A 24377-nucleotide genomic window follows, 5' to 3' on the forward strand; every position below is an offset into this window, starting at 1 on the left:
AATGAGGCTTAAGGGCCTATTTATTATTGAACAACAAGACAAAACCCTAACCCCAGGAGATGTAACCCGAAGCGTTTGTGGGCCCCATTAGCGTTAGTTGGGCAACCAACTTCCTGGGGTCGTAAATTGGTCATATTATCTCCATTTGGTGCATATAAGACCTTGTTGGAAAGTTCTCTCCGAGTACTACAAGATTTGTGACAAGCCCCAACTTATGGTTGTGGGCCTACAATAGACCTCAAAAAACGTTGTTTAGGGGGCAAAACTACTCCGAAAGTTCAAGACCCAAAAAACTACTAAAAATAGTAAAAGATGAAATAAAATAGGAAACACATGAAACCGACTGGAAGTCTATGTGGAATAGGTGGGTGGACACCAGTATCTACCTAGATCATAGTTGGGGATGTTGATCATAGCATGCCTCATATTTATGCAGTTGTGGAAAACAAACAGGAAGATTACCAGGCATCCATTATTAAGATGGAAGGTAAGATTTGTGATCAAGTTGTTTTAATTTTGATTGACCATGGATCAAATTATATATATGGTAATCCTGACCTGGTGGATAACTGTGGTTTGAGAAAATAAGTGCATGCAGAGTCTTGGTTGGTGCAATTGGCTAGATGTACTAAGAAGAGAGTTCATCGTTGGGTAAGGGCTTGTGCATTTGAGTTCAATGGTATGCCTACATCAGCACATCTAAATTTGCTTCCACTGGGATTATATAGTATGATTTTGGGTATGGATTGGTTGTACCTCCATGAGACCAAAGTAGATTATTATGACAAGGCTATTGAGTGCCTGGATGATAATGGAGAAAAGAGAAACTTGCAAGGAAAGAGGAAGCCTACATGAGTGAGGATGATTACAACTATGCAGGCTAAGTGCAGTCGCAGGAAGGGGTTCATACTATTTTTAGTTTATATTTCTAGTGATAAGGATGAGGATGTTGAGGATGTGGAAATCCTCAAGAGGTACCCTGTATTGCAGTAGTTTCAAGATGTATTTCCAGTAGATGTTTTAGAGTTGCCTCCCCACAAGGAAGTGGAATTTTCTATTGAGTTGGTACCAGGTGCAGCACCAGCATCAAAGGAACCTTACAGGATGAACACTCTAGAGTTGGTGGAATTGAAGTTGCAGTTGAAGGAAATGTTTGATAAGGGATACATTAGACCAAGTGTATCACCTTAGGGTGAATTGGTATTGTTCGTGATGAAGAGGGATGGTACTCTCAGGTTGTGCATTGATTATAGGTAGTTTAATAAGGTGACCATAAAGAATAGGTATCCATTCCCAAGGATTGACGACTTGTTTAACCAGTTGAAGGGAGAATAAGTGTTCTCAAAGATTGATTTGAGATCAGGATATCATCAGCTATGCATCAAAGAAGAGGACATCTACAAGACTATCTTCCAGACCAAGTATGGGCATTATGAGTTTGTCATGTTTTATTTTAGTTTGACTAATTCTCTAGCTACTTTCATGTGCTCAATTAACAATGTGTTGTGTCCTTATCTAGACAAGTTTGTGATTGTATTCATTGATGATATATTGATATCTTTTAAGAATGAGGAAGAGTGTGTAGAACACTTAGCAACAATATTGATATTGCTAAGAGAGCATCAGTTGTATGCCAATCTTAGTAAATGTGGCTTCTTTCAGACTGAGGTACATTACTTGGGACATGTTGTTTCCAAGGGGGGCATAGCAATGGACCCAAAAAATATAAGAGATATCATGGAGTGGGAAGATCCTAAGAATGTGGAAGAGGTCAGATCATTCATGGGGTTAGTAGGTTACTACAAGAGGTTCATTAGGATTTTCTCATAGATTTCCTATCCTATTACATCATTGCAAAGGAAAGGAAATAAATTTGAATGGATAGAGGAATGTACAGCAAGTTTTGAGCAAGTGAAGCAATTGCTTACAAATTCTCTAGTGTTAAATATTGGACATCTAGATAAAGAGTTCGTGGTGTTTACAAATTCTTGCAAGAGAGGACTTGGTGGAGTCATGATGCATGAGGTACATGTGGTGTGCTATGAGTCAAGGAATTTGAATGAGCACAAGAAGAACTACGCGACTCATGATCTTGAGTTGGCAGCTATTATTCACACCTTGTAGATGTGGAGGCATTATCTTCTTAGCTAGATATTTATTTTGATGAATGAACATAGTGGACTGAGGTATCCATTTGACCATCCTAATTTGAATTCTAGGAAAGCTATCTAGTAGGCTACCCTCAGTGAGTTTGACTTTGAGATCAAATACATTAAAGTAAAGGAGAACATGGTTGTAGATGCTCTTAACAAAAGAGTATAGGAAAATTACATAGTGTCTATGATCTCATATGGGACAGATTTACAAGATCGGATCTTATAGTCGGGACAACAGGATGACAAGTACAAGGATCTTAGACATAGGTTACAGTAGGGTACATGTGAACAGGATGTGGACTATCATCTCATGACAAATGGCTTGGTGAGATTTAGGGACAAGATATATGTGCTAGATGACAATGAGCTCAAGAAGATTATATTGAGGGAGTTTCACGTCAAGCCATATTCAGGTCACCTGTGATATCAAAAGACATTAAAAATCACGAATAAGTTCTACTATTGGCTGAATTTGAACAAGGAAGTGGCAGAATTTTTTGCTAGATGTTTGGAATTTCAATAGGTGAAAGTTGAGTGTAAGCACCCAACTGGATTGTACACCATATTCCAATTCCAGAGTGGAAATGGGAGATCTTTAACATGGATTTCATTACATATTTTTCAAGGACATCGAAGTACATGATTCTATAATAGTTGTGGTTAATAAGTTGAGCAAGGTATCTCACTTCATTCCATTGAAGACTATTTATTCAGCTAGTGAGGTAGCATAGGTCTTCATTAAGGAGATAGTGAGGTTGCATGGTGTTCCGAAGAAGATTATGTCATACATAGATGACAAGTTCACTTCCAGGTTTTTGAAGGAGTTATTTACAGGTTTGGGTATACAATTGGCCTTCAGTAAAACTTATCATCCACAGACAAATGAACAAATAGAAAGGGTCAAGAAGATACTAGAGGATATATTGAGCATCTATGTCATGCATTAGTAGAGGAGGCGGGAGGTGTATCTTCCACTGGTTGAGTTTCCTTACAACAATGAATATTAGGAATCATTGAGGATGAGTCCACTTGAGGAAATATATGGGAAAATATGTAATATTACCATGAGCTGGAGTGATCTAGTGAACGGGGTACTTATAGGACCTAAAATGTTGCCAGAGATGGAACAAGAAATGTAGTTTATCAAGAAGAATTTAAAGGCAGTAGAGGATAGACAAAAGAGTTATGCAGATCATCACAGGGCATTTAAGGAGTTTTAGGTTGGGGAGCATGTGTACTTGCACATCAAGCCCAAGAAGATCTCCTTGAGGATTGTATCATGTGGCAAGATGGAACCTCGGTATTGCGGGCCTTTCAAGATCCTTGAGAGGGTTGGACTAGAGGCCTATAGACTCACGTTGTCTTCAACAATGAAAGTCGATGATGTTTTCCATGTTTCATTGCTTAAAATATATGTGAAATATGTTGGTCATGTTATTGATTGGTTTGTACTGCAGGTGGAGCCAGAAGGAGAATTCCAGTTGGAACCTTAGTGCATATTGCAGCGGAAATAGCTCATGTTCATAAATAGAGAAATTGAGTAAGTTAAATTGTAGTGGAAGCACTTTGGGCCTGAGGAAGCTACATGTGAGATGGTTGATCAGATGTGGGTTATGTATCCTTCATTATTTTCCAGTGGAGGAAAATGAGTTTTGGTATATGTACATATTTATGTATGGTTGTTATTGTAAATATACTGCAATGAGATATGCTATAAAGCTCCAATAAGTGATATGGTTGTCATGTTCTCATGTTCTCATGATGGTTTTTCTTTTCCGTAGTTTGTTCATTGTAAATATTGCAATCGAGCTAAGTTATAAATCTCCATGGGAAGTACATTTTTATTTTCAATGGTTTTTTGGTCATAGGTGTCATAAAACAAGGATAATGTTACCCTAAGGGGGAGGGTTTTGTAACAACCCTAGGTTAAAATTTCATGTAATAAAGTTAATAAAGGAAAAATAAGACCAAGGTCATGGGACATGTATTCAAGGCTAAAATTTGGGCAAAACCTCATAGTAGGAATCACTACTTGTTTATTATGGCCAAGGGGAAATTGGAAAGGATTTGAAAAGGAAAAAAGGTATTATTGGCATTTATTTTATGAAAATAAAGGAAATTAGGCATGATGCCTCGACACATTAGCTGCAATTTCATCTATTAGGCCATAGATACATTGTACATTTAGTGATTAACCAAAACATGATGAGAGCCATACATTTCCATTGTTATAAAACTCATTCATAACCAACATATAAACACCAAAATATAAAGGATATAACAACCATATAAACCACATATATACAAGTATATTTACCCAACATATAAACAAGTATATTTACCCAAGGAGAAAAAGAGATCTTATTAATTATTGCATAGGTCGACCAAGTATGGGACTTCCATGAACCACCTGACCATAGACTAGGATAAACAAAATATTTTTTTCATATTTTCACCCCTGTGCCATATTCCAAACATGAATATGGGATATCATTAAACAAATCCATCAAAACTGAACCAGGGCTTCCAGAGGTCAAGCCACCTAAACCCTCAAATAGTGATTCCACCTCATGGTCAGACATCACTAACCATCACCAGATTGGTCTCTACCCAAGTTGTCCAATGCTCTAGAGAATTTGTTTCAACTCAGCTTCCAAGACTAGTAACTCAACCCACAAGTGTCGTCAGGCTTCTAGAGTGTTTGTCCAACTAAGGTTTACAGGACTAGTAGCTCAACCCACCAAGGGCTTCAAGAGTGTTTTTCCAACGAAGGCTTCTAGAACTAGTAAATCAACCCAAGCTGTTACAGGGCTTCCACAGTGTTTGTCCAACCAAGGCTTCGAGGACTAGTAACTCAACCCAAGTTGTTACAGGGTTTCCAAAGTGTTTTTCCAACCAAGGCTTCCAAGAACTAATAACTCAACCCACAGCCATAGGCACAAGAAAACCAACTAGAAAACAAAAGTAAAACCCACAACACCATGGTTATCCAAGGAATGGAAAGGCTAGGAAAATCCACTGTCAATCGAGGCAATCTACCATGCCAATGACATATCATGACAAATAAACCACATGCATATGCCATGCATTCCAAAACTAGTGAGGAAAACATACATGAAACTCGGTACCTGTAAGAAAAGCGTGTTGTAGCTGCTGAAATTGATGTCCTCTTGCGCATTCCTGCTCTTCCTTTGCCTTCTTCCTCCAAGAATCCATGTATGCCACACTCTCCAAGAGTGCTCCAAGAAAACTCTAAGTGTCCAAGAGTATGAGAGAGAGAATATAATGAGAGCTCCAAAACTAAACTGAAAGAAGGTTGCACTAACCAAGCCTACCCATTGATCCTTAGAAGCATTTTTATCAATGAGACCTCTATTTTCTTCATTTCCATTATTTCATTCATTTTCCTCCTCCCATGCAACCTGTGACCTTTCACCTTCCTTTTCTCCTAATTTCCATTATTTTCATAAATAAATGCCACTAAAAGCCATTTTTCCTTTCTAAAACCTTTGCCATTTCCTTTGCCAATTTCCTTAGCCATAATAAACCGAAGTGAACACCTGCTAGGATGTTTTTCCCATCATTCAACTTGGAATATGTGTCCCATGACTATGGTCTTATATATTTTTACATGGATTTTTAACCAGGGTTATTACAGAACCATCCCCCTTGGGTGAACACCATCCTCGATGTCCAACAACACCCACAACCAGCAAGGTTGATGTAAGCACAACATAATACCCATTGAGCTTTATAACACAGCTTGTTGCAGTATTTACAATGACATCCTGCTAAAAACATAACAACATACCGCTTAATGGAGCTTGATAACGCAACTCATTACGATATTTATAATAACGACCACGTATACTCATGCACATTTTCTACAACCAGAAAATAACCATACTGTCTATGGAGCTTTACAAATCTAGCTCGATACAATATTTAGAATAATGTATATACATATGCACATTTTCTCAACTAGAAAATAAAACGATATGATGTCTAAATCTGTAACAAGGGAATCTAGAGGCTCACACATCTGCCCTCAAATTAATACCAAGATTCACCTCCTTCCCAAGAAGTTCAGAATCCACTGCAAGGTCAAATCTGCATCCAATGTCCAATGTTATAATCCTGCACTACTTTTCCTCTCAATGAACAGTTATCGGCTCATTGTTCCAAGACACACTCCCATTATGCATTTGATTCCATCTAACAATGCTAATGACCAAAAAAATATTATCCGCGACCTTCCCTTCTTTGCTACATAGTCCCTCGGGCAATCCAGTCACCCCCTTCCGTGTAGTCACACACCTTCCAAGTTTCACTGGCACCCCCATCTCGATCAATCCATCCCTCGGAAAGGTTTTCTCGTATCAAAAGGTCCGAAAACCAAGGCATATCCCTAGCTTAAAACCATCATAACGGTCATAGCATGCTCATGAAAATCAATGGATACTATTAGGTAGCAATGTCCCACAATGACCCTGCTCTTGAATGCTTCACCAACATACTACTGCCTGTTCCAATTCCTTTTGTTGTTGCTACTAATGCTTGCCATTAGTTTCGACCACCCAACTGGGCATTTCATGCTTTCCTGTACCAATCACATAATTTCCATTAGATTCAAAATAAATTGAAATAACTTCAAATCATACCTCATTGGTGGCCCGTCAACAAGGTACACTTGCAATTATGTTCGCTTCCTATCAAAACAAGTCAAACTAGCATCTTTGACAAAATCATCATGTATAAACATATCACATTAGGTTAGCTCAAAACACAACCATCATAAATCAAAATCATAAATCACATGTAACCATCATAAACCATAATCATAGATCACATGTAATCATCATAGACCGGAATCAAAAATCACATGCATAATAAAACTGAAATAAAACACTAATACTTATCTTTTAATCAATCCTTAGCTTCTACCTTTTTCCTTATTCTGTACACACACTAGATCGGTTTCCACACCTGAAAAACAACCAGTTCCTTCTCTTCAGCCATGTACACATACACATAGTGTACATCTCACACATGATATACAACACCATGAAATACATGCACCTACACCTAACATAAAACTCATACACCTACACCCAGTGTACAACACAACACATACATACACCTACACCCAGTGTACAACACAACACATACATACACCTACACCCGGTGTACGACACAAAACAATACATACATACACCTACACCCAATGTATGACACAACACATATACATACACAAAGTACAACACAATGAATACACATGTCACGATACCACGACTACGCGATGCACATACACAGTAAAGCATGCCCACAACACATCATGTATGACATGCATACAATACCTGATCTAGGTGGATATTGGTGGCCACCCACCAATTCCACTTGGACCCCCACCATTGTTTTTTTCAGTTTCCTTAATTGTAGCAAAATTTACTATTTTTAGTAGTTTTTTAGGTCCTAAATTTCCGGAGCCTTTTTGAGGCCCTAAACGAAGTTTTTTTGGCAATCTACCGTGAGCAATTTTCTAACTAAAATCATCTTTTCTGTCATAGTCCTTGGAGAGATATTTCGAATGGATTATCATGTGCATCAAATGGAGATAATATGACCAAGTTGCGACCTCGGGAAGTTGGCTGTCCAACTCACCCCAACGGGGCCCATAATCTCTTGGTGTTACATCTCCTCAGGTTAGGGTTTTGGTTGTTTAGGGTTTTCTCTTATTGTTCAATAATAAAAATGCCATTGAGCCTCATTGTAATGCAGTTCAGAGGCATGTAGCTGCCACATCTCTTCTCAGAGATAAGTGATGAGCCCCAAAAATGAGTAACTTATTGGGCTCATTTTGCCTATTGTTCTCCATAAATCCACCATTTTTCATAGTTTATGCATGTTTTTTTAGTATATTTATGTTAGTTGAACGAATGAGGATAGTCACTTGACCAAGAAGGCTAACACGTGGTTATTGCAGATTTTTGGACAAATTTTGGACCAAGGCCAAGCATTTATGAGCCAGATGACAGCCAAGCATGAAGGAACAAGGGTGAGGATTCATAGGAAGGGTGTCTCCTGCACTAAATGGCCCCTTCCTTGAATTCTCCACCCTCAGCTCGGAGTTCAGCAGGCCACCGAAAAGGATTCCCAAAGGCAGCCGAGCAGTTTTGTGTAAAGTGTCTGATCACTGGCAGTTCAAGCAGTCGAGCCCCTCGAGTTAAGGAGGGCTGTTGGAGACCCTCGTAGTGCATAAATAGGAAGGCTTCCAGCCTTCGTAGGTTACTTTTTGGAACAGTTGTATTCTGCACTATAGTGCTGCTAGTTTCTCAGCTCATTTTGTAGCTTCTGCTGTACAACTTTCTTTGTGACATGGTTATTTTTGAATAATGGAAAGCAGTTTCATTTGGCATCAGTTCTGAGCTTTTCTTAGGAGCCTGCAGCTCTTGGGGTTGGGCCCAACCCAAGTGCCAAGGCCTCCTTCATGTACTGTTATATGTTTTTAATGTTTTTGCAAAATACTTCTGTTAAGTAGATTACAGTCTTGCTTGGTTACCTAGATCATTGTTGATGATTAGAAAGGATTTTCATGTTCAGATTGATTTGATAGGTTAATAATAGAGAAGATATTCAGAAAAAGGCCATCAAGCACCCCTGATCTCACCTCTCCCTCTGTGGAACCATGAGCTGAGACCAAGGTGTCCTTGCTGCCCCCAAAAACACTGTCTTTGCTTCATCATGCAATTGTTAGTGTTGAATTCTCATTTGCAGAAGTTGATACTAGTTGTGGTTACATGTTCAGGTTCATGATTACTTAGTTTGCATAGCTATTTCACATGATTTCGTTGCAATAAACTTCTGTTCATTCTCTTTGCTGATATTTAGGTCAGATTAGGTTAAAGTAGCTAGGTCTTTGGTTTTTCCGAGTCCTTGTTTGAATAGTTTGGAAAATAACTTGTAGAGCACCTGTAATACCTCTTTGCCTACCCCTACTCCCTCAATACCGCCTGCTCCGCCCTCCAACTCTGATTCTTGCCTCGCATTTGCCACGTTCCCTCACTTTGACCTAATTGCCATATTTTTGTGCAACATTGCTCTAACCCTCCTTGAACAAATCCAGCCATCCTTATCACTCACCCGCTTCGTTCGCCAAGTCCTAGACCTCATCACACCCTCATCTCACCTCCATACCCACTTCTCCACCTTTTTTCACCATCAGCCCTTCAAAACTCCCTTTCGGAACATCCTGTAGAAACATCTTGTAGAAGCCACAGAACATCCTGTAGAACCCCTGCAGACTTCCTGTAGAAGCTCACGAAAGTGGTTTCTTGAGATCCGAGCACTGTGAAACTCTCTGGAAGGGTGCTAGGGACCCCTTAGGCCCTCTTCTAACCTTCCCAACCTCCTACAAGCACCTACTCCATTTCCTTTCGCCAATCAACCTCTGCACAATCAAAAACAGTTAAGGCACATGCAAAATAATTCTGATAAATTGCTCAAAAATGCAAAAAGATGTTTTCTTCATATTTCTCTTTAGAAGTAGCTTAGTCACATGCATTTTACCTTTTTAGAAGTCAATGGCATCCATTTCTGTAGCTTTCATCCTTTTACTTGCATCAGTAGGGTTAGTCGGTAGAACTAGGGTTTGCGTTCCTTTTTCACTTTCAGCTTCTTTCTGCAAGTAGACTAGCTTCCTTTGAGTTAGCTTTCATCCATCACTATTAAAAGCTTCTTCTGAGAGCTCATAGAAGTTGGCTTAAGTTCCTAGCGGACTTGTGCCAGTTGATCCAGTGACAGCTGCGGCAAGAGCTAGTACTTGTGCATATAGCACCGTCGCTTCCAAGTTTGCTACGAACTACCGGGTTGATAAAAGTAAAGAAGGGAGTCCCAGGAGTTGTAGCATTATTGATGCAATACTGGAGCCCACCAATAAGCTACCATCGCCTGAGCTAGCCTTCTTTCCATTCGGTTTGTAAGCATATTTCAGTATTTGATATTAATGAAATGAAGTGTTATTTCTACTCCATCTTCGGATTTATGGTTATATCTGTAATTTGTTGCGTTCCTGTTTAAATCTGAATCAGTGGTATCAGAGCGGTCTGCTCTTTCTCTGTTTTTCTTTGCATGTCCCCAACGAGGTCGGGATATAAGGAGTTAGGGCTTGAACTGGTCGAACCTTTGTAAGACCAACCTCACAAATCCTGACCACCTCCCATGGCAGATGAAAAGAAAGACGAGGGGGCAAGAGATCCTATCAAAATCTTACTCGAGGAAGCCCTCGAGCGACAAAGGAACGTGATGATGGATAGCTTTGCCTGGATCCTTCATTGACTACCCAGGGGCGACGCATCTACTTCTAGCAGCTACTCTAGAAGCACCACACCCTTTAAGGTACAAGTTAACTTTGACATTCCCATATTTGAGGGTTAGATAGATGCAGATACTATAGATAAATGGTTAAATCTACTAGAAGGATATTTTTCCGTTCATGATTTTTCCAGCCGGGAAAGGATCACCTTTGGACTTCACAAAGCAACCCCCCAAGTCAAGGACTAGTGGGAAACCTACTGTGACCAGAAGGATGAAAGTACAAACTCATTGTTTTCAAACACACCCACTTGAAACTCGTTCTTGGATGTCATCAAGGAACAATACTACCCTATTAGGAGCTATGAGGATAAATACATAAAGTGGACAATGCTGTGACAGGGAAGGGACCAAGATGTGCCAGAGTTTACCAAGGTTTTTCATACCCTTCGCTCGGAATTGGGTATCAAGGATTCTGAGAAGCATTTGGTTCTCAAGTACTTCGGTTGCCTACACAGGTACATCTAGGACAAGATGGAATTCTTGGACATCTCCTCGCTCGGACAGCATACCGATATGCAGTCAAGATCGAGCAAAATTTTAAACAAAAGAAGCGAGACTTTGGATCTGTGAATCCGAAGCAAGGGAAAGGTGCCCCAAAACCGCAGAACAAAGGACAAAGCCAAGGCAAGGTAGCCCAGCACAACCCACCAAAGCCACAAGCAAAGAACAATGTCGCGAAGCCAAATAAGGACAAGGGAAAGTGGTGTGTATTCCATAAGATCTCCACTCATAACACAAGTGAGTGTCGAGCCAAGCAGTCATTGGTGGCTGAGCTAAAGGCTTCAGAATCATATGCACGTTACGACTTTGAGTCAGAATCTAACAAGGGGAATGACAAAGGGAACCAAATTAATGATGTAGAGCCCAACACCACCATTTCCACCACAAAGATCCAGAAGGAGGAACCCGAAGATCCAGAGGAGGAGGATCGCCTCTTCCACTCCCAGATGTGGGTAAAGGATTCCCCATTATAGTTCATTGTCAATAGCAGGAGCCAAAAGAACCTCATTTCGGTAGAGGCCGTGAAGCAGCTGGGATTACCGACCACAGCACGTCCACAACCGTACACCATAGCATGGCTTCACCAAGGATGGGATCTTTGCGTGAGCCAGCAGTGCCGCCTTCCATACAACATCAAGCCCTTCACGAATGAGGTATTATGTGACATTGCCCCCTTGATGTTTGTGATGTATTATCAGGCCAACCATACTTATGGAAGTGACATGATATGTATGAGTCAAGGCCTCGTGTTGTTATTTTTACTTTGGGAAATAAATTGTACAGGATATTAGAGGTAGCACTACACAACACCATCTATTTAGTTACTGCAAAACAATGGAGTAAGCTCATTTCCAAAAATGGGAAATTTGTTTTCCTGGTGATACACCCTCAGGGAAAGAAGAAGATGATGGCCACGACCTCTAGACAGGGCCCCTCCACACAGAAATAATAGATGGACAAGGTCATGGAGGAGTATGAGGACATATTCACCTCCCCCACAAGGGTGCCTCTGCACTGTCAGGTCAAGCACACCATTGTTCTGACCCCAGGTATGTTGCTTCCCCATGGACCAATCTATCATCGCTCCATTCTGGAGAATGACGAAATCAAGAGGAAGATTCAGGATCTGTTGTAGAATGGTCACATCCATCCGAGTTCATCACCCTATGGGAGCCCAATCATGTTGGTACAGAAGAAGGATGGGACATGGAGACTCTGTATTGACTACCGGGTGCTGAACAAGATCACTTTCCATAATAGGTACCCGATCCCATGGCTTAATGACCTTCTGGACTGATTGAAGGGGGGAAAATATTTCAGCAAGATCAACTTGAAGTCCGACTATCACCAGGTACCAATCGAACCCTCTGATGTCTGGAAGACTACCTTCAAAGCCAAGGATGGCATTTTCGAATGGTTCGTTATGCCTTTTGGGTTGACGAATGCTCCTGCAACCTTCATGAGGCTAATGGATGACATATTGTGGACATTAACTATCTCATTTATAGTGGTATACTTGGATGACATCCTGATCTTCAGCTAGAGTTGGGAAGAGCACCTCCACCACATCCGACAAGTTCTCAAAACACTGCGGCAACAAAAGCTGTGTGCCAATTTGGAGAAATGTATTTTTGGCATGACCCAGGTTCAGTATTTGGGATACATTATTGATGAACGAGGGGTGCATGTGGATCTAGCCAAGATCCAAGTCATTTGGGATTATCCAGCCGCAACCACTCTGAGAGAGCTCCGTAGCTTTCTGGGTCTTGCCAATTTCTATCGCAGGTTCGTGTTGGGATTCTCTAATATCACTTGGCCCTTGAGTCAAGTCACCAAGGGAGGAGTGAAAGCAAAATTATTTTGGTTTGAATCTCAACAGAAGACATTTGAAGAGTTGAAACATTGCATCTGCTCTGCACCAGTGCTCACTTTACCAGACTTGCAACAACCATTTGAGATTGAGACAGATGCCTCTTACTATGCTATTAGGGCAGTCCTTCCTCAACAAGGGCATCCAGTGGCATATCACAGTGAGACACTTTCAGACATAGTCCAGAAAGATCCCACTTATGACAAAGAGATGTATTTCATTATGCAGTCTTCCGACAATGGAAGCATTACATTTTGGGGAAGGAAATGGTCATCCACACAGACCACCGATCGCTAATTCATAAAGATGCAAGCAAAGTTGCAAAATGATCGCCATCAAAATTCATCCACATACCTACAGCAGTTTCATTTAAATATCAAGTCTAAGAAGGGTAGCACCAATAATGTTGCAGACTACCTCAACCGACCACCGATCATGGCGTTAACCACTGTGCTCAACTCTTGTGCGCGCGAGACTTCTGATTGGCCACTTCTCTACAAAAGCGACCCAAATTTTGGCCACACATACCAGAGGCTCTTGGAGGGTCAAAAAGTTCCATATTATCACCTCTAGGATGCCCTTCTATGCTACCTGGTACACCTTTGTGTTCCTTCAAGTGACCGAGCCAAGATGATTTGGGAAGCAAATGACAGTCGAGTTGTTGGGCATATTAGGGTTGAGAAAACAGTGGCAATAATGTAAAAGTATTTCTACTAGCTGAATCTTTGACAGGATGTCGGGAAGTGCATTAGATCCTGCACTGTCTACACCATTGCCAAACTGACCATCAAGAAGCAAGGCCTCTATACTCCACTGCCTACCCCTAGTCGACCTTGGGAATCCATCTCCATGGATTACATGTCGGGCCTTCCTTCTACTAAGCATGGAAATGACTATGTTTTTGTGGTCGTCAACAAATTCTCAAAGATGGCCATTCTGGCGGCCTATAAGAAGAATATCACAACAGAAGCCACTGCTAAACTCTTCTTTGAACGAGTGTGGGTACACTTTGGGATCCCACAGTCTATCATCTCAAATCAAGACTATAGGTTCCTCAGTACATTTTGGTCCAGTCTCTGGTCGATGCTGAACACCAAGCTCACTAAGTCCATAGCTTTCCATCCCCAAACTGATGGCCAAACAGAGGTCATCAACAAGATGATTGTACACATTCTGCACATGTACAACTCAAGGAATCCACACACATGGGATGAGAGCCTTCCCTATGTCCAACATAGCTATATCTGAGCTCTCCACAGCTCCACTAAACACATCCCTTTACAGGTGGGCTTAGGATTCTAGCCACTATGTCCCATTGATGTGGCCATACCATTTGCAGCTACTCAGGTAGATTTGGCTCATGTCCAGTCAGAAGTCAATAAGGAAAACAACTTCATTGAGCACATCCAACATATCTGCCAGCAGGTCCATGACATTCTGGAGAAACATAATGCCAAGTATAAGTAGCAACATGATCAACATCAAGTGCCACGCAAGTTTTGGGTGGGCGACAAAGTTTGGTTTCATTTGCAGAAGGAATGCCTTACCGGAGCCTATCGTAAACTCAAACCATTCTGATATGGTCCTTACACCATTACCAAGGTTGTAGGAAACAATGCATTTGATCTTAGCATTCCCCCATTCCTTGGCCTGCACCTAGTGTTCAATTTGGACCACCTTCGACCATACTTCCCACCATTGTTGGACACATCAGACATTGTAGAACAACTCACACCTACAGAGTTAAATCTAGATTGCATGGAGAAAGCCACAACTGATCGGATCATGGACACGCAGATCAAGAACACTCACCAGCAGAAGATCCAACTGTATTGAGTTGTCAAAGCAGGCCAACTCCTTCACCAGGGCAAGTGGCTCACTAGGGACCAAGTTTAGCAAAAGTTTCCTCATCTCATGGAGGAACTCAACGCAATGGGGACCATTGCTTCCTAAGGGGGGAGGAATGATCCAGGTGGATATTGGTGGCCACCCACCAATTCCACTTGGACTCCCACCATTGTTTCTTTCAGTTTTTCAGTTTCCTTAATGTAGCACAGTTTACTATTTTAACAGTTTTTTAGGTCCTAAACTTTCGGAGCCACTTTGAGGCTGTAAACAACATTTTTTTGGAAATCTATCGCCAGTGACTTTCTACCTAAAATTGTCTTTAACATCATAGTCCTCAGAGAGATCTTTCCAACGGATTATCATGTGCGTCAAATGGAGATAACTTGACCAATTCGCGACCCTGGGAAGTTGGTTGTCCAACTCACCCCAACGGGCCCATAAACTCTTGGTGTTACATCTCCTCGGGTTAGGGTTTTGGTTGTTTAGGGTTTTCTCTTATTGTTCAATAATAAAAAGGCCATTGAGCCTCATTGTAACATAATTTAGAAGCATGTATCTGCCACATCTCTTCTCAGAGATAATCTACCATCACCCGAGCTAGTCTTATTTCCATTTTGTTTGTAAGCATATTTCAGTATTTGATATTAATGAAATGAAGTGTTATTTCTACTGCATCTTTGTATTTATGGTTATATCTTTAATTTGTCGCATTCCTGTTTAACTCCGGATCAATACCACATGTACATCAGTACCATATGTACAACATGTACACATTACCACTTGTACACAACATCACATGTACACGACACCACATGCACAACGTGCATACAACGCCACATGTACACCGCCCCACATGTACAATGTGTACACAATGCCATATGTACATAGCACCACATGGATGACATATACACGACACCACATGTACACAACGCCACATGCATCACATGTACACAACACCACCTGCACACAACACCACATGTACAATGTGTATACAATACCACATGCACACAACACCACATGTACAACTACACACACAACACCATATGTACATAACACCACATGCACAACATGCACACAACACCATATGTACATAGCACTACATATACGACATGTACATAGCATCGTATGTACACAGCATCACATATCCAACATGCACACATCACCATATGCACACAACACCTCATATCCATCATATGCACAGTATAATATGTACACAACATCGCAGATCCAACATGTTCATAGCACCATCTATACCCAACACTTCATATGCAATATTCACACAACACTATCTATACCACCCTGTAAATAACATTGCATAAACAACATGAACAAAGTTACTGATCAAACGAGAACTATTACTGATTAATGGAAAAACCTGTGAGCAATTTTTGAAACTGACGTTTCGGACTAGCAAGGTGAGTCCATCATTAGGGTAATGAGATCTGTATTTTGAGAAGAGAGAGTCAAGAAATGAGAACCTATTAATAGAAGGATGGATAGATAACCTAGGGTTGGAGAGGTCGGCTTGATTTTCCTCAATTTATTAATAAATGGATAAAAATAATTTTAGTTTTGTTTTAAATTATATTTTAATTCAATTTTATTTTTTTTTTTAATTTAATTTAATTTAATTTTATTTTAAAGTTTATTTTATTTTTTTTAAATTTTAAAACTATATTAAAAATACAATTAAATTACCTAAATTAATTTAACCTACATTAAAAATAAAATTAATTTAAACTAAATTTAAAATAAAATCAATTTAATTAATTAATTAATTAATTTAAATTTTAAATTTAGTTTAAATTTTAATTAATTAATTAGTTGAATTTAGTTATTAATCTATGCATTTATATATACATATATAAATTTATATATATATATATATATATATATATATATATATATATATATATATATATATATATATATATATATATATATATATATATATATATATATATATATTTTAATTTATTTAATTAATGAGCTGTAAATGGTGTCCTAAGGATGAATTTGAGGAAATTAGAGTTACTTTAATTTGTTCAGCAAGGGTTTCCAGGTATTACTTAGTTTAAGGCCATCATCCCTATTCATATTATTAGAAGATTTTTCAATTTCAATTGCCTCTTTAATTCTTCTTTTTAAATAGTGTTCTTCCTTGTGGATTAATTTAGCTTGTTCCATGCATATATAGTGAGAGGAAGAACTAGCGTGCTCTGCAAGGCCTGATTTGTCAGACCTGTTTCTAGTAATATCACTAATGTGCTCTTTTAGTCTTACTCCAAAGGATCTCCCTGTTTCCCCTATATAAACTTTACCGCATGAACAGGGAATTGAATAAACGCCTTTGTGACTTTTTGGGTCGATTGCATCTTTTGCAGATTCAAGCATGTTTTTTATGGTGTTAGGGGGGGTGAAAGCTACCATAATGTTGTGCTTAGCGAGAACTTTGGCAATTTTATCAGTGGTACCTTTGATATAGGGAAGGGATATTCTAGGGTTTTCCAACGATTTCTTTTTGTTTTGTTTATTGGTTAAGGAATCTTTAATAATTTTGCTGATGGTGTGATGTTGATAGCCATTGTTTACAAAAACTTCATGGAGATGGACAAGTTCTTCATCTAGATGTTCTGGGTCGGAGATTCTAGAGGCTCTGGTGGTTAGGGTTTTGATGACACCCATTTTTTGCTTAGGATGGTGGTGGGAGTTTGCATGAAGATATTTGTCAGTGTGTGTTTGCTTCCTGAAGACCTGGTGGCTTAGCTTGCCATCTTTCTTGGTGAGGAGGACATCTAAGAAGGGGAGCTGGTTGTCTTGCTCAATTTCAATGGTGAATTTTATGTGGTGGGAGAGGCTATTTAAATGGGATAAGAATTCCTTGAGCCTATCCAAGCCATGGCCCCATTTGGCAAAAATATCATCTACAAAACGCTTCCATTCTTCGGGTGTAAAGGGGAAAGACTTAAGGGCCATTTGCTCAAAGTGTTCCATGTAAAGATTGGCAATCAATGGAGATAATGGGGAGCCCATTGCAACACCATGAGTTTGCTCATAAATTTTACCTTTAAAACTGAAGTATGAAGATTTAAGGCAAATGCTTATAAGTTCCACTGTTTCTAAGTCTGTAATGTTCTTTAATACTTCTAAGGCTTCATCTACTGGAATCATGGTGTAGAGAGACACTACGTCAAAGCTAACCATTAGGTCATTGTCATTAAATTCTAGGCTTTTGATCCATTCTATGAAGGAAGAGGAATCTTTGATGTACGAGGGAGTGTTCCCAGCTAAAGGTCTGAGTTTGCTTGCTAGATATTTAGCTAACCAATAAGTGGGGGATCCTATAGTGTTCACTATAGGTCTTAATGGAACACCAGATTTATGGATTTTCGGCACTCCATAAATTCTAGGGATGATGGCATTATTAGGGATTAATTTTTTCTTAATGGAGGTATCAAGGGAGGAGTTTTTAATTTTGTCACTTACTTGGCGAAGAATTTTGCTGCTAGGGTCTTTGTTTAGAACTCTGTAACAGCCACTGTTTACCAAGTGTTCTTCCATTTTGTGCTCATAGTCAGTCCTATTCATGATGACAGTGGCATTACCTTTGTCGGCTTTTAAGATTATAATGTTTTTGTTATTTTTGATGTTTTTTAGGGCTATGGCTTCTTCTTTGGATATATTGCTGGGGGGAGGTCTGGCATTTCTAAGAATTCTGGAAACATCTTGCCTTATTTCCTCTGCTTTGTTTTGGTCAGTGTTTTTTATACTGACTTCAATGTTACTTATGATGTCATATATAGGAATTTTGGCTGGGGATATTGCAAAGTTTAAGCCTTTTTCAAGAAGCAGTTTTAGGTTGTCATCTAACACTAGCTGAGAGAGGTTTACTACAGTAGAATTTTTGCTGAGGAGGTGAAGAGAATTAGAGGAGTTAATACTATGGCCACAGTCCACTGCGTGAAAGGCTTTCTTATTTAGCTGAGATGAGTTAATAGAAGGTGCGCTGGAATTATAATGGTCTGCTACATCTTTTACTGTTTCAACAAATTCCAACGATTCTTTGTTCGGCAGATGTTCACTATTGTGCTGCGTGGAGGCCAGATCCTTCTGCGTGGAGACTAGTTCACAAGTCAACTGCGTTTTGTTCGGTAGATGTTGAATATTGTGCTGCGTGGAGGCCAGATCCTTCTGCGTGGAGATTGGTTCCCAAGTCAACTGCGTGGGAACAATATTCTTTATCTGCGTAGGAACATGATTTACAACGTGGTTAATTTGCGCTAGTTCTTCAGACTTTGAGGATGATTGATCTGCGTGAAATTCTTTACGATGCTTCTGCGTGCCTGATACAGGTTGACCAGCGTGATTTTCCTTAGGGTTCATATCATTCACCTGCGTAGGTATATTAAGAAGCTTCTGTGTATTTTTAAAGGAAGGATTACTGCTTAGGTTCATATTTTTGTTGGGACCCAACACATTGCTAGATGCGTAAATATACAGCGCGCTGCTGGATGTGCTCATCTCCTGGTTTGATTTTAGGTGCAGAACTTTGTTTCCTTCATGGGTGCGAGAACTGGGAAGGGCGCTAGGTACTTGGTGATAAGGGGAATGAACAGAATTGTAAATGGGGTTTAAGTTTCTTAGCGAATTTAGTTTTCTGGTCTTATTGGCAAGAGTAAAATTGAGAAATTTCTCAGCTTTGCCGTAAGTGAGGGCGTCTAGATTTCGCCAGAGATCAGAGCTAAGAGTTGAAGACAGTAAGAGGTGTAAACCCAGAAGATTTTTAGAGGTTTTAATTAACTGAAATCTAGCAAATTTAATTTCATGTTTTATGAGGGTTTTGCTGAGATTATTAAACAGAGAAATGTTATGACCACGGTTAAGAGGATGGCTGCATTTAGCGAACTTCGGAGTGAGGTTTTCATCTCTGCATTGTTTTAGAAATATGAGATTGGATAGGATTCTGGCTCTTGACATTCTCATTTTCTCAAAATTAAGAGCATTGTTCTGCATGTCCCTTCCATGGTGGGACTTAATGGTGTTGAAGAGAGATTCCATACAGGCTGGAAGAGTATTTTTGATTAATGGAAAAACCTGTGAGCAATTTTTGAAACCAACGTTTCGGACTAGCAAGGTGAGTCCATCATCAGGGTAATGAGATCTGTATTTTGAGAAGAGAGAGTCAAGAAATGAGAACCTATTAATAGAAGGATGGATAGATAACCTAGGGTTGGAGAGGTCGGCTTGATTTTCCTCAATTTATTAATAAATGGATAAAAATAATTTTAATTTTGTTTTAAATTATATTTTAATTCAATTTATTTATTTATTTATTTATTTATTTATTTTTTTTATTTTTTATTTTTATTTTTTTTTATAGTTTAAATTTTTTCCTTTTAAATTTTAAAACTATATTAAAAATACAATTAAATTACCTAAATTAATTTAACCTACATTAAAAATAAAATTAATTTAAACTAAATTTAAAATAAAATCAATTTAATTAATTAATTAATTAATTTAAATTTTAAATTTAGTTTAAATTTTAATTAATTAATTTGTTGAATTTCGTTATTAATCTATGCATTTATATATACATATATAAATTTATATATATATGTATATATATTTTAATTTATTTAATTAATGAGCGGTAAATGGTGTCCTAAGGATGAATTTGAGGGAATTAGAGTTACTTTAATTTGTTCAGCAAGGGTTTCCAGGTATTACTTAGTTTAAGGCCATCATCCCTATTCATATTATTAGAAGATTTTTCAATTTCAATTGCCTCTTTAATTCTTCTTTTTAAATAGTGTTCTTCCTTGTGGATTAATTTAGTTTGTTCCATGCATATATAGTGAGAGGAAGAAATAGCGTGCTCTGCAAGGCCTGATTTGTCAGACCTGTTTCTAGTAATATCACTAATGTGCTCTTTTAGTCTTACTCCAAAGGATCTCCCTGTTTCCCCTATATAAACTTTACCGCATGAACAGGGAATTGAATAAACGTCTTTGTGACTTTTTGGGTCGATTGCATCTTTTGCAGATTCAAGCATGTTTTTTATGGTGTTAGGGGGGGTGAAAGCTACCATAATGTTGTGCTTAGCGAGAAATTTGGCAATTTTATCAGTGGTACCTTTGATATAGGGAAGGGATATTCTAGGGTTTTCCAACGATTTCTTTTTGTTTTGTTTATTGGTTAAGGAATCTTTAATAATTTTGCTGATGGTGTGATGTTGATAGCCATTGTTTACAAAAACTTCATGGAGACAATAAGTCTAACCAAAAAACCCCGAAAAACATGGGAAAATAGCCTAAAAACGAAAAGTGTTGACGCTTGAATAACCCTTTTTTTCGGGGTAAATTTTCAACCATTTTTAAAAATGGAAGTAAAAGCCATTTTTTTGTGCAAAAAACACCCTAAAAATGAAAAGTGTTGATGCTGGAATAACGACTTTTTTTTCGGGGTAAATTGTCAACAATTTTAATAATTACGTTAAAGATAAAATATCATGACTCTGAAAAACCTTAAAATTCCTACTATACGCATGACATTAAAGATAAATTATCACACCTCCTTAAAATTCCAACGATTTTTAGGCATGGTATTGAAGATAAAATATCATGTCTCTAAAAATCCTTAAAATTCGAAGGATGACATTAAGATAACATATCACCTCTATGAAAAGCCTTAAAATTCCAACAATTTTCAGCCATGGTGTTAATATTATTTTAAAAAATTATTACCATTTAATTTATATTAATTTATTTTTGTTTTAAGTTTATCATATTTAGGCCGATAGGCCTTTCTATGCATCAACAATGGTCAACACTTTTACCCTGCTCCGTCGGATCAGGTGAGACACTTTCAACCGTTGATTTGAAGTGTGACTGCTTTTTCCAAATATCGGTTGAGTTGTCTTACTGCTTTTTCCCATTCTTTTAAATTGATTTACTGCTTTTTTCCATTCTTTTATGTCACTCTTGAAGATATTTTCACTGTGTTTTCCCTACCAGTTGTTGTCGCTGTTCTTATTCCCTGGCATTTGGCAAGCACTGTTCTTCTTCCTTGGCTTTTGGTTTTGCTCTGCAAACTCCTCTATCGATAGTAAGCTCATAGCGGGTTCCAATGAGCTCTTCAACTTGGAAATCCAAAGTAAACGCATCCGCTTTGACACCATATCCCCTCAAAGGCTGATTATTTTTCAGGGTTCATTTAATAGGTATATTTTCTGCGTTAACAGGGTTTTCTTTTGATGGTCCTCTTTTCTGTTTCAGCGAAATACAATATGAGTCTGTTCTCTGTATTTTACTCATTATTTCCTTGCGCATTCTACTGTTTTACTGGTCTGGATGGGCTTTCCTGGACATTCTACAATGACAGCTGTCCCGGGTTGGAGTCAATTGTGAAATCTACTCTTCAACCGCTGTTGAAACAAAATATCTCTCAGGCGCCAGGGTTGTTGCGACTCCTTTTCCAGGACTACTTCGTGCAGGTAATGTGGACATGTACATACCTCTATATGATATTTGTTTTAACATTTTTAACGAGAGGATTTGGTTTCTCTACTTGTAAAAAGACTTCATCCGTCGTTCTATTTCCTACAACATCATATTTGTCTTAACATTATTGAACCTTCTGTCAGGGATGTGACGCATTGGTCTTGCTAAACGGGACGTCTAGTGACCCGAGCGAGCAGCAAGCTACTCCAAACCTAACTCTCAGAGCCATGACGCTTGAGATCGTGAACAAAATCAAAGAAGCAGTAGAAGCCAAATGCAGCAGAGTAGTTTCTTGCGCTGATATCTTGGCTTTAGCAGCATCCTACGCAGTGTATATGGTGCGTATTTGAACTCATAACTTGAATCTGTGTAAAAGTTCTTAGACATTGTTAAAGAATAATCTCTTCTGTTGAGGTAGTAAGATGGTTTTGTCAGCAGGATCAATTTTTAAAAAGATATTATTAAACATGGTCAGTTAGGATATTTTAGAAAATTTGCAAGTTTTAAATAGAAAGGATTAATATCAGAGAGGTTTTAAATAGAAAGGATTAATTTTATAGAGCTTTATATTATTCTTGAGAAAGAATGATATGAGAAAGACGGGCAATGTACCAAAATTTTATGAAGCGTTATCCCTCATTCCTGGTGTGCCGCTCTGTAAATCCTTTCAGATTCATGTATGGATCCGTAATCAGATTTTGGAAGATTGGTTGCATTAAGTTAATGATTGGTTAGATGAGAATAGATTGGTTGCATTAAGTTAATGATTGGTTAGATGAGAATAAAGTGATATTTAATAGTTAAAATGAAAAAACATCTAGTCAATCCTTAATTTAATGTATGGTACTTAATATTTACCAAAAATACAATTAGCTAAATACTCTTCTAACTCCTTTACCCTATATGATACTACATAAAATATAAATAAATAAAAAAATGTAAAACAGTAATTTGGATAAATCTAACTTAATCCCATTTTCATTAGGATTTATCTATTTCAATGAATCTATAGTATTTCAATGAATCTTTGCTACTCTAGTCAGCTTTCAGTGAATCTTTGCTACTCTAGTCAACTTCGGTAGGTGGTGTGGTGTGGTGTGGTGGGGTGGTATGGTCGGTTTTCTTCCTCTCCACCTGATTCGAATCTGTGTTATAACATGTTATAGTATTTCAATGAATCTATGCTCCTCTAGTCAACTACGGTAGGTGGTGTGGCGGTATGGTCGGCTGTCTTCCTCTACGGTAGGTGGTGTGGTGGTATGGTCGGTTGTTATAACATGTTTTTGTGTATTTGTGTATGTAATAACATGTTTTTGTGTATTTGCGTATGTAAGAGGATTATTACTACGATTCCTCCAAATAAAAGGTAGATGTTGTTCATGAAAAAAACCTATGCTAATGTCATAATTAAACCCTTGAATCTATGAATGCAATTAGTTTTCTCCATCCCACCATTGGTGGCTCTCACGTTTAAAACAGTAAGTAGATATGATCTAACCATGGCTGTGTTTCTGTTGCCACAAATAGGCTGGAGGACCGGAGTTTCTAGTACCACTGGGCCGTAGAGACAGCCTAACCTTTGCTAATCAAACGGTGACTTTGGCCAGTATACCAAGTCCGGCTTCAAATGTGACTGTATTGATGACCATCTTCACTGAAAACGGTTTCGATAATTTCACGGAACTTGTAGCGCTGTCAGGTCGGTTTTCAATGCTAAGACCCATGATTTATAATAAATTATAAATTCAATCCATTCCTTGACTCTATTCTGGTGATCATGCTATATGAATTTATAAATATTCAGGTGCGCACACCTTCGGTATTGGTCACTGCTCGGCCTTCGTGGACAGGCTTTATCCAACGCAGGATCCCACCCTCAACGCTACATTCGCAAAGGAACTTGACGAGATATGTCCCACAAACTCCACCGTCAACACGACAAACCTAGACATACTCACTCCAAATGTATTCGACGAAAAGTATTACGTTGATCTGCAGAACGGAGAAGGTCTCTTTACATCAGATGAAGATCTCTACAACGACAACCACACGCCACAAATTTTTAAGGGTTTTGCAGTGAACGAGACTATTTCTTTGAACAAATTCTGTGAACAATTTCTCTTCTAG

At 38.7% G+C, this 24377-nt stretch overlaps 1 protein-coding gene across 1 annotated transcript in view; it reads left to right on the forward strand.

Moving 5' to 3' along the window:
* The window catches only part of LOC149249418 (peroxidase 12-like), a 112030-nt gene extending 87653 nt beyond the window's left edge, over positions 1-24377 (forward strand). Inside the window, exons 2-5 of the mRNA XM_089452853.1 lie at positions 21992-22243; positions 22394-22588; positions 23778-23949; positions 24055-24377. Coding sequence (XP_089308979.1) covers positions 21992-22243; positions 22394-22588; positions 23778-23949; positions 24055-24377 — 942 coding nt within the window. The remainder of the gene's footprint in view (positions 1-21991; positions 22244-22393; positions 22589-23777; positions 23950-24054) is intronic.

This window comes from Pinus tabuliformis, chromosome 7 (genome assembly GCF_031772625.1).
Source record: "Pinus tabuliformis cultivar Carrire ecotype Pingquan chromosome 7, CPIR1, whole genome shotgun sequence".
Classification (NCBI taxonomy): Eukaryota; Viridiplantae; Streptophyta; class Pinopsida; order Pinales; family Pinaceae; genus Pinus; species Pinus tabuliformis.